We start from the raw sequence: 11,936 nt of genomic DNA, 5'->3' as shown, positions 1-11,936 counted from the left end.
TGTCCACAATGTTGCTGCATGTTTCTCATGGAAGGATTTCTACCCGCTGAAGATGCATCCAATCTCTTGTGTGATAAGGGAACGCAAGTTACTTGGTAATTACACAGTAGCTAAGGTGTTCTGATTGAGTCAACTGAACTGTGTTCCTATCAAGGAAATGTAAAAAGTGGAATTAGCTATAATCCCACTGACAAGTCTTTTCATTAGAACGGATAAATGGTTGGCATTCAGGTTGCAATCCTTCAGTTTGGATGGAATTATTTAAATTGTGATTATGATTCAGGACATTTGATTTTGAGTTGCTTGTCAGCTTGACGAGGGTGCTGAGGGACGGTCACCGTCGACTTTGTTAAGGGATGGAATCTGAGCCAGGGCGCACTAAGGGGTGAGCTGTACAGCAAGCTGTGGAAGAAACTCTGTGAAGCAGAAAGATGATGTGTTATCCTGTAAAATGGCTACCAGTCTCAGGCAGAACGCCAGAGTGTCTGCTCTTACTTCAAGCGGACTGGTATCCAAAATGGGGACGCCTCAGATGTCCGAATGAAGTTCATCCTGCTCAGCACATCCTGAGAGTTCGTATGTTGTGCTGTGACCAAATTCCATACTATTGTTCTACAACGACTTTATACTATATTGTTTTGTCACATACTTTACTGTTTTATACCAACAGGCAATGATACAAGACGTGCATCGACGTCTGTCAAACTGCAACTTTGGAATGTCACTGCCACTTAGATTAGAGGAAGACAAATGTTTTTTTTTAAATTAATTTCACTTTATTCATTCATTATTATTAGCAGCTGTGATGAGAGCCTCCATTTCCGTTACCGGAGGGAATCGTTGGCCTGTGTTTGGGATTTAAGCTTTTGCTTTGATTCGATTTGATTGTGTAAATCCTAGATTGAATTTGTAATTCCAGTTGTACTAAAATGTGTGCAAGTATTAAACAAAAGATACATCTAGCTAAAATAGTCTCTAGAGTAGATAGATAAACAAGATAAATCCATGTAGAATATAGATACAACATCTACATTCTGGCTTTTTTTATATGTTGTTCCCAGTGTCTCGATCACACTAGTTAATAACACTTAGGATGGAACTGGTGAAAATGCTGCCCCCCCCCCCCAAACCGATGTCTGGATAGATTAGCAGTTTTTGAGTGCAGGTTTGCAAGTTTACACATTGTCATTGTAAAAATTCTAACGAGGTCTTCATATTTTTTTTAGGATGCCACAATCGTGATCACACTTTGGATTTGATGGTGTGTTGATGTCGTCTGCTGGTCTATGGTTGTTTGTTAAAAGTTAAGACTACAGTTGTGTTATGTTACTGTAGTTTTCAGTACGGCGAAGAAGCTGGAACTTAGCATTTTGTGTTGATCATTGCTGGAGCCAGAGCGCTTTGATTCAGCTGAATCGGCATCACTGATAATTTATGCTATGAATACAATGAATACATTTTCCTGATCCTTAGTCGTGTTTGATATCTTGAGCCAGTGTCCATGATTTCAGCTGTATTTGAAAGCGGTCATCTCTGATGATTTGCAAGCCCCACTGTTAAAGATCCCAATTTGAAGCAGAAAAGTGGAGATTTGTTGGAATGCTTTACTGCCCTCCATTTTCAACTGTTTATAATATTTTTCTGTGTCTGCATATTTTCTCTGTGCACATTACTCATCAGAATAAAAAAAGGAACTATGAAAACCTCGACCAACTGTCCTATGACAACAAGCGAGGACCTAAGGTATATTTGCATGGTCAATGCACGCCGCCCACCAACTTTCCAAACGTAGCAACTAGAAACCAGCCCAAACCAGTCACCAGCAGACCCAGAAATGTTCCTCTCTTGGTAGCACGTGTTTTCTTTAATTTTTTACTTTGAGACATTTCCCTATGATTTAAATGAAGAATGATTTTGTTATGAAAAATCTATAATTTTCGGTCATTAAAAGAAAGAAAGATATCAGTGAACAGCGCCCCGCTTTTATCATTTTCATTTTCTCCTTCAATAAAGGAATGCATGAACTCAGAACACACATACTCACACACAAAAAGAGTTTGCAAGTCCATTCCTTTGTGGAGAACCGGTAGTGTGGGACAAAACCGTTTCCCAGATGCTACTTCCTCCTGTTCTGTAGCACTTCCCTTAGTATTCAGCAGTTTCTTTGTTGGGGGAAAACGTCCCCCTCACCCCCCCCTTCACCCGTTTTTAGTTACTGGTTGCATTGACCTTCTTCTCCCCTCTACCTAACACATGCACGTCCTTTTTTTGGAGCCTTGATAACCCTCAGTTTGCATGCGAACAAATGCAAAAGTTTTTTTTCCCTTCAAGCTTTTTTTTTTTTTTTTTTTTTTTTTTTTTTTTTTAGTTCAGCCGGTTCCCCTGGATCGCTTTCCTTTTTATCTGTCTCTCGTTTTCAAACTAAATCGGCCAAGCTCGAACCAAGCAGGTAAAGAGGCAGCATGGTGTCTAAGGTAGGGAAAAGTAGCTGGCTTGACCTTTCTTATGCCCCGATCACAGGCAGAGAAAGTCCTCCAGTTCAGCCAGGAGACTAACTTAACTGCCCTGCTGCTGGAGGCCAAAGAGCTGGAGGCCCGAGTCATCATCCTGTCCGCCAGGTGAGATCTGCGGCCCTGAGCACACATCCATTTTAAGTCCCAAAAGGAGCATTGGTTAAGGTATCATATTTACCACACACTGGCTTAAAATCACCTTAGCCACGATCCAAGACGATCGTTTGGATGGTAAAGGTGATGTACGTTGTTTTCATTGTGCTGATTATTGTCTTGATTAATCAGTTGGTCTATAAAATAGTAACTCCTAATTTTTAGTATTCCAAAAACGTCAACTTAAAAGTTTGATTTGTATTTCTTAGCATAAGACAGAGAAAAATATTTAGAATTTGGAAGGTTTGCATATTTTGCATAAACAATTAAATGATTATTCAAATAGTTGCTGATTCATTTCCTGTTGATTGAATAATCAATAAGCTCGAGCTTAAACGAAATTCAACTTTACTTTTTACTCTTCTGGATCCAGCTGACAGTTACAGTTAACATCTAAATTATGTCCATGTACATCTCGCCGGATTTCAACAAAAACAAAATGTGCAGAGCACTTTTTTAAGGCAGTGTTTTCCACAGTATGAGTTCCTTCTGCTGTCATGACGCAGCCTTATAAAAAACAACAACATCTTGTTCCAGCATCCCACACCACCATAAACACAATAAGATATGCCTTGTGAGATGGCCACTGAGGTAGATCAGGCGATCAGTCTTGCCATGACACTGATAATATCGCACTGTTGCTTGCTCTGTAGGAAACTACTAGAACTGTTGGGTCCTTGTAAATTCTGGAGTGTGGTCTAGACCTACTCTATCTGTAAAGTGTCTCGAGATAACGCTTGTTATGAACTGATACTATAAATAAAATTGAATTAAAATTGAATTGAATAATATCTCTCTCCGTCCGCCACAGCTAGCATGACGTATAGATCAGAGGTGTCAGGGACGGCCTCCACTGGTCCACCAACATCACACCAACAGATGGCAACTGGCAGACACTGACTTGCCATGTAGTTAACAAAAAATAGTAGCGGAAAATGTTTCTCAAGAGCCTAAAAAAACACTTGTCATTGATTATACAATTATTATAAATATGAATGGAAGTTAATGCCATCTTATTCTCACATGTATTGTGGGTGAAACAGTGCTCTGTGCTTCGATGGGGTCACCAGTGTCACAGAACATGTCATGAAAATTACAAGCTAGAAGAGACAGGACTAAGAATAAAACAAAATTGACACACACTTGTCTTGTGCGTGGTAAGGCATCCGAGATTTGCTCGGTTGTCTTTCACTATGACACGCTGCGCCAGATGTGTTGAGTGATTGTCACGCCTCACACTCACTTTCATTCCCGATGCCCCATCTCCTTTATCTGGCTGATGCCATGTAGTCTGATCCTTGGTTGGGATTGAATATTGCTACATTCAGTAGCTCAGTCCGGGAGTTGGGTTGGGAACCGGAGGGTCGCTGGTTCAAGGTCACATACGGATCAAAGTATGGTGGTGGACTGGTAGCTGGAGAGGTGCCAGTTTACCTCTTGGGTACTGCCAAGGTGCCCATGGGCAGCCTCCCCACTCTGACATCTCTCCATTTAATGCATGTATAGGTGCTGAGGATGTGTGTGTTTAATTCAGGCCTGTGTGTAATTTATAATTTCCCCTTGTGGGACTAATAAAGAATACATTCATTCATCTTAATCTTAAATAGGAAACAATTTATAAGGAAAATCAGGGCTCAAGAGAATAAAAGTTGGCGTCCCGCTAGCTAAAAGTCTTAGGCACACACCCAAAAAACTGCAACAACCCTGGGTCAATTCCAGCTGCATCTTTTTCCTCTCTATCTCCCCTCATTCCCTGTCTCCCTCAGGAGTATCTAAAGATATCCAGTTAAATTAGAAAAAAAGAGATAAAGTCCTTACTTTAAAATGAAGACATTTCTCACAAATAATGTCATGTAATGTAGAAATTGGCTGTAATCAGTTCGACATGCACCAATTCCAAACTAATGTGAATGAATCAATCACTCCTAAAACACAAAATGTCTTCCTTTCACATTCATTCAGCTTACTGTGATGTAAAAACAAACAAACAATCTTTTGTCAAACTCCAGTGAGGAAGACGCTGCTGCAGTGTACAAGGCTGCCCGCTTTCTCAACATGACGGGCTCGGGGTACGTGTGGCTGGTGGGCGAGCGGGAGATGTCGGGTAAAGCCCTGAACGAGGCGCCAGACGGTACGTTCATCCAGCGGAGATCAGTGGGAATATATACGAGTTAACCCCGGCTTTACTCAGAGGCCGACCATAACACATCCAGGATTAGAGGGATTAACCGATGGATGCATTACATGATTAACTCTATGACTGCTTGTTGTGTTGTTGAGCATTTAAACGTTTAAGCATTATGAGTTTAAAGGTTTAAATGTGCTGTGTATCTACAGTAGCTACACTTTTAGTTTCAGTGTCTATGTCTTGGATTATCCGTAAACTCCATTCATTGTGCTATTCTGCTATATTAATGTCCTGATTTCTAATGAATTACTAAAGGAGAGTTTTGCAACACATTACTGATAGAATGGTAAGCTACAACAGCCTTTCTTGTCTCTATTCCTGGAGTCTCTCACAATATTTTCTATCACTTTGTTGTCACAAACGTCAAGCGTCTTCCCCTCCCCCTCCCCTCCCCCGGGCACTTTCACACAACCAATCCCTGCAGAGCATTTGTTGTCCTGTCCATGTCCAGTCTCTTCCACCTTCGCTGCAGCTTCTTCCAGGAGTCTGCAAGGCTGACGGACCTGGTTGCAATCAGAAAACTTAGCTGAAGTTGGATTGTTGCTTGGTTTAAATTTAGGTCTGATGGTATTTATGTTTATTCCTAACACAAATAATGTTTTGCCTGTGCTGATTCCCAACCCTTAGCTGGTAAGGCAGAGAAAAAAAAAAGATCCAACTTCAAGGGACTCTTTACACATGCTGTGTAAAGGTCATCTGTGGCAACATCAGCAAAATGATCCATTTATTCTGCTGCGTCGTCTCATAAACGACAAGATGTGGCTATTATCTGAGTTATCTTCCCTGAGATGTACCGGCATCAAAGGTGTATCATGCAGCTGATGTAGGACCTTTATTCAGGATGTCTAAACTGGAGGCCCTATAAGTTTTTTTTTACACGTTGTGCATTGCAAAAGGATCCAGAGAGGCCGTGGTTTGCTCTGGTCAGTGATTATGTTTTGTTGTTGGCCTGGTCTCAGGTCTGATCAGCCTCCAGCTTATCAACGGGAAGAATGAGTCAGCCCATATCAATGATGCGGTGGCTGTGGTGGCGCAGTCCATCCAGGAGCTCTTTGAGAAGGAGAATATAACAGAGCCTCCGAGAGGATGTGTGGGCAACACCAACATCTGGAAAACGGGGCCACTCTTTAAACGGTAAGCTTGAATACAGATGTAATTGCTTCTTCACTTTATTCACTGAAATATGATGAAGGTGTGATCACCTTATAAAATGGTTTGTTGAGGGGGTTTACGATTCAGTTGTTGTGGCAACCAACTTCATAAAATAGCTGGATCCTAACACTCTTTCAGATTTTTATTTCCAGGGCATATTTTTATTAACTTCAAGACCAATACATTTCTTTGACATTTAGGGTTGGGATTAATTAACTATGAGACCAGGGAAATATTTTCAGGAAAGTGTCTCAAAAAGTGTATAACTTAAACTTAACAACTGACTTAATTTAGCCATATACATCAAATCCAGACTGATCTGAGAACAGCTGATTTCAATTTAACACATTTTTGCTCAGTTTCTGTTGAGTTTAAATCATGCATGTTTTTAATTACCATTAAAGCAGCACTATCAATTTATTTAGATTAACAACTGATCAGACTTCTAATGTGAAATGTGTCAGTTCGCCCCAGTCCCCACAGTTCCTTCCCATTTTTGTCAGTTTTGACCGGAACGCTGCAGTACACAATTCCGGGTCATCAGATTTTCCATAAAGTTCTAGAAACTCTAATTATCACTTCAAGTGACATTCTCCTGACCCACTTAGGGTGGTTTCTATTTCTCAACCGCATAACAAGCAATGACTACACTGCTTCCAAACTGATGTTTTGACAAAAAAAGTCATTCATCAGGGATTTTAACACCTGCACTGAACTAAGAGCCCTGAGCTGACACAATGATATGCAGTCCTCGACAGTAGCCATGCACAAACATGTGTGCTCACTGCTCATACACATAAATAATAATTTTTATTTGCTTGTCACAGGGTGCTGATGTCATCTAAATACCCAGAGGGCCTCACAGGACGGGTGGAGTTCAATGACGACGGAGACAGGAAGTACGCCCATTACAGTATACTCAACTACCAGAAGGGTCGACTCATTCAAGTCGGCGTGTACAATGGGACACAGGTAAACTGACAGACAGGGACAACTTCAGCCCTGTCTCCTAAAAATGATGTTCCCGTTACATTTCTTTTTGACGTATCACAAATAAGGTTCTTCTTACAGTCCGGTGCGTAGTCAGGTTGGGGTGGATGGATGGGTCAAACAAACACTGGACTTTCACCCATTGGATCCCTGTTTATGTCCCATGTAAAACCAAAAGTCAAGAGACAGTTTAGAAACACGATCACCCTAAATCAGAGTAATTTCCTGGATGTGAGTCACCACGCCCCTCTAGGAGACTAGCTGCAAGTCCAGAGTGTATTCGTTGCAATGGGCCCTGATAAAACAAATTTAAGTTATATAATCATCTACACAGTGTTCACTACACTTTCAAACAAAGCCAAGCCCATTTAGGAGGCAGGAAGTGTGCACCGTTACATACCATTGGCGCAACGTGTAATGCGAAACCTTTAGTTATTAAGAATCTTTGCTGGTACGAGGACATGTTGAAACAAACGTAATCCAGAAGAGAATATGCTTCTGTCCAAACAAGATTGAGAATGCAGTCCAGTTGTGTGAGAACACACTTTTTGAGGAGACAGGGTTGGCCTATTTGACAAAACATAATTTAAGAAAAACAAATTCAAGTCCATGCCCTAGTTTATACTTACTGCCCAAATGTAAGTCGTATCTTCTCATGTTTGTGGTCTATTTTTTTTTATTTGCACTGGACATGCAGCTCCAGTTTTCTATCTATAGTACATTGCAGTTAATGTAGGACAATTCAAAAACACTGCAGGTCAGCCAAAGCTAGCACCATGCTGCAGCATTCTGTCCTAGTGAATTAGAAGGCTATTACAAATATTCACTGTTTTTTATTAGTATAAGTAACTGGAACATACAGTACATAAAGACATGTGTTTCCCTGTGTTGGCCTATTTCACCTCTGACCACAGCACAGCCCCCATGACTGACAAGAAGTTAAACTGCATGGAGGCCAGCAACACCAGTGTTAGTAGACCAGGTGTTCAGTTACTTTTTGATAATTAAAAATAACTAAAAATAACTTTTCTAGGATTTACATGTAACTTTTGGTTGAATCTTTCTTTGCCATGAACATCTTTGCTAAGCAGTTTACAAAGCACAACCATGTTTTTTCCCACATAGATTTCCGACCTTCCAGGTGCTCACTGGTTTCCATTTAGAGGCCAATATTCGTGATTATTACCCACTGGAAAACGGCAATGAATGAAAGCACAAAACAACAGCATTTCCCATTAGGGATAGTCTTTTGGGTTTGGCTTTCCAACAAAAACATAAATTCAACTTGAATGGAAGGACGGGAACATGATCCTTCATCAGAACTGCATAACCCTGTTACTTTAACATAACATCACTGTATTGGTTTTTGGTAAGAAGTCACTCCATAACCACTGAGCAAACTCCCTCTGCTAAGGAAGACTGTGAGATGTGGTTAAAAGCTCTGGGAAAAGCTAGTTAGTTGACCTAGTGTTCCTCACCTAGTATTCTGTCCTTATACATTCATTTGTAGTAAATGGTGGATATTTAAACGGGCCAGCCATGCAAACACAGCAAAATGTAAGGACTGTGAGGATCAGCACTTTAGTTTGCTGGCAATAGGTATCATAATAACAATAGTTTCTATTACCCTCAGGTATGACACATAAGTCAGAGGTTGATGAAGTTAATTAAAGAAACGCTGAGCTGTGCTTATATAAAGCTGACTCATTAGTGATGCTCACCCACAGCACTGGAGCCTCATCAGCAGGACGCTTTCTGTCAGCACTCACCTATGATACTGTGTATGTGTGCGGCATCCCTGCAGGTGGTGATGAACAATCAGCGGAAGATCATCTGGCCCGGAGGAGAGACTGAGAAACCACAGGGCTTCCAGATGTCCACTAGATTAAAGGTAGGGTGCCTTCACATCGCCGCTGCAATGTGATGTTTTTGTCTACATAAAGAGCTGAGCTGATATACTCGCGTTGGACAATCAGGTGATTCTTGGTTCTCAGAGGGGAGTGAAGATAGTCTATGCTCATAGCGCGATGATATATATGCTATTAATTTTATCTCTTCAAATTTGTCATAGGCCTGCAAAGAACCTCTCATCTGCATCTTCGTCAGATGTTTTTACATTAGTCTGTCTTTGTGTGTCCATGTGTATCTGGGCGTTTGTACATGTGTGTATCTGCTGGTTTTTTTCTTTTCTCTCTTTCTCTCTCTCTCTCTGTCTCTCTGTCTCTCTCACTCGCCGAAGTCCCTCGGGATCCAAACGGATCCAGCTCTGACTACATGTTAAACAGCTTTCTGTCCCGTCTGTTGTAGATAGTGACGATACACCAGGAGCCATTTGTGTATGTGAAACCCACTCAACCGGATGGAACATGCAAGGAGGAAATCACATTAAATGGAGTCTTAATTAAAAAGGTTATCTGCACTGGGCCCAATGAGACCATCCCAGGTAACCTATCAGGGACGTTTATATTATCACTGTGCTTTTACTGCACCCGCCAAACATCCACTGGAGATGCATACATATATATGCAGTAGGTATCTATATATGTATGCATGTAGCTGAATGTGCCATTCAGAGTGAGTGATTGTTGGGATGCTGGGACATGCTTGGTCTGTGTGCTGTGTTTCTGGCAAACAGTGTGACTGTGTGTGGTCGTCTGCAGTGCACTGTCATGCATTTTGTTCAGTCTACATGCGCCGCCTTTGGATTAAAAACCAACGTGATTCCTCAAGAGTGATTGTAACTTGCAACTGTTGCTGGTTTTGTTACAGGACGCCCAATTGTGCCCCAGTGTTGTTATGGATTCTGTATCGATCTCCTCATCAAGTTGGCCATGACCATGAACTTCACCTACGAGGTGCATCTGGTGGCTGATGGAAAATTTGGAACTCAAGAGCGGGTTAGTTTTACACTCACAACCATATTTGTTTGCATGAGGCACAGATGGCACCCAATACCCAATACCATAACTTGAATAGTTTGTAATCTTATTTCACTTCACAAACAGTAGTGATCTCACTAACCATTCCAAGCTGAAGCAAAAAGCGGTCATTAAGCGGATCCCCAGATATCAAATGTCCAGCAGGTGAACTTGCCCATCGTCACTGATCTGGAGTCAGTTTTGAATGTCTACACTAGGATAGATTAGGCGAGCAGAAGTCTACATCCACGACTTTCCACTACCGGATTGCTTTTGGCCGGTTGTCCGTTAACTTGTGCTTTCTTTGTGTTGGTATTCTAAACTCCGGTGGATTTCTGAGGACTATGCAGGATAAATCCTAGACTATCTGTCCAATCAGACTACAGCACAAGCCTTTTATATGGTCCACCCTCGAAATATCGCAATATGACGTGACAGTAACAGCGTCACATATCACAAAATGTCACCATCTTGTCATGCTCTAACCTAATGCATTTGTGTCTGAACTACTAGCTTACCGCGCCAATGGTGGACGTGATAGATCATCCAGTCATCGGCCAGCCTCCCAACAGTTTTCAATCATGGCTTTTAACAAACCACCTGCCGCATCAGTTTAACACTAACCATCTATATACTTCTAACACAGCATTTAGTATGAGAATCATTATTTTGATGTGTTAACAATAACACACAGTAGTCCTGTATACTCACATCAGTTTGCAAAAAAAAGACGGAAGAGGATATAATTCAAATGACGATAAAAATCATTGTGATGATGTGAAAGCGGTCGTTTTAGGTTTATCACTTGAATCTTGGCTTTACAGAGCTTTTAAGCACATTTCAGCTCATTTTGTTTTGTGGAAATATCTATTTCTAACCCAGAAAAGACCTGTCCTATAGGCATGAGCACACTATTCTACACTTTTGTTGTACTTTGGTGCATGATTTTATCAATTCCGGAAAAGAAGCAAGCTCCCTTCTGTAAGACGGAGCTAGTTTACCCTAGAATTTATATCCCCACTAGGCTGACTCAAATCCTCAAAGCTTGGAACCGTTCTGTTGTCTAGACGACAGCAGGTTGATAGCTGATTCTCATGCTTACGCCTTTCTTTTGGGACTTCAGGTAAACAACAGTAACAAGAAAGAGTGGAATGGCATGATGGGAGAGCTCCTGGGGGGCCTGGCTGACATGATTGTAGCCCCGCTGACTATAAACAACGAACGAGCGCAGTACATCGAATTCTCCAAACCCTTTAAATATCAAGGTCTCACCATCCTCGTTAAAAAGGTAAGAGTCTGCCTTTAACCTTTAGTAAAAAAGCTTTTAAAGTTATGTTGGGCAGTATATGGCAGATGTATTGGGCAGATTTTCAGAAGCTTAAAAGTCCGGGTAGAGCAAAATCTGTGATCTTTTTTTCTAAACCCAGTATACGTGGTAGAAAATAATTGCAAATGTGAAAAAGACACTAGATTGTGTAGACTTTTCCTGTGTCCAGGATATTTGGGTGGTCTATAATAATGGTTCCATGATGCCCTGGAGCTTAACTTTTCAAATCAGTCAGCACTAGCCATGACCATCGTTCTTTGATAAATTAATGTTACCTCAAAGTTCCCTGCAATTAACCACACAATTTCAATTCATTTCTGCTGTATGATTTCCAACACGCACAAACATGAACAGACACACAAGCGGGTCTGCAACAGTAGGAAAAACATGAGAAACCTCAAAATACATAGCAAAACTGTCCAGCAAATATGTAAACTATACATGGGTATAAAGTGGAGGAAATAACAGACATTCTACGTTAGTGTATTATGTGTAAGGTTATCAAAGATGTTGATTATCAATCAAAAACCCATTGCGGTGTGTGTTTTCAGGAAATCCCTCGCAGTACATTGGACTCGTTCATGCAGCCGTTCCAAAGCACGCTGTGGCTGCTGGTGGGTCTTTCGGTGCATGTGGTGGCGGTGATGCTTTACCTACTAGACCGGTTCAGGTACAAGGGGGACCTGTGTGTGTGT

At 41.2% G+C, this 11,936-nt stretch overlaps 1 protein-coding gene across 10 annotated transcripts in view; it reads left to right on the top strand.

Annotated features, from left to right (window-relative positions):
• The window catches only part of grin1a (glutamate receptor, ionotropic, N-methyl D-aspartate 1a), a 34,191-nt gene that overhangs the window by 9,506 nt on the left and 12,749 nt on the right, over positions 1 to 11,936 (top strand). For 4 of the 10 annotated variants that reach the window (XR_004335630.1, XM_032539558.1, XM_032539562.1 and 1 more), the window contains exons 4-13: positions 1,681 to 1,743; positions 2,521 to 2,618; positions 4,676 to 4,797; positions 5,814 to 5,988; positions 6,834 to 6,978; positions 8,801 to 8,887; positions 9,304 to 9,451; positions 9,766 to 9,893; positions 11,038 to 11,202; positions 11,793 to 11,911. Coding sequence is in view for 9 of the 10 variants with exons in the window: in XM_032539558.1 (XP_032395449.1) it covers positions 1,681 to 1,743; positions 2,521 to 2,618; positions 4,676 to 4,797; positions 5,814 to 5,988; positions 6,834 to 6,978; positions 8,801 to 8,887; positions 9,304 to 9,451; positions 9,766 to 9,893; positions 11,038 to 11,202; positions 11,793 to 11,911 (1,250 nt within the window). In the remaining variant the exon portion in view is untranslated. The remainder of the gene's footprint in view (positions 1 to 1,680; positions 1,744 to 2,520; positions 2,619 to 4,675; positions 4,798 to 5,813; positions 5,989 to 6,833; positions 6,979 to 8,800; positions 8,888 to 9,303; positions 9,452 to 9,765; positions 9,894 to 11,037; positions 11,203 to 11,792; positions 11,912 to 11,936) is intronic. The other 6 variants (XM_032539567.1, XM_032539565.1, XM_032539559.1 and 3 more) reach the window with 3 other exon arrangements.

Source organism: Etheostoma spectabile, chromosome 16 (genome assembly GCF_008692095.1).
Source record: "Etheostoma spectabile isolate EspeVRDwgs_2016 chromosome 16, UIUC_Espe_1.0, whole genome shotgun sequence".
Classification (NCBI taxonomy): Eukaryota; Metazoa; Chordata; class Actinopteri; order Perciformes; family Percidae; genus Etheostoma; species Etheostoma spectabile.
The sequence above is the reverse complement of the archived record's forward strand: the minus strand, read 5'-3'. Positions and strand labels throughout refer to the sequence as shown.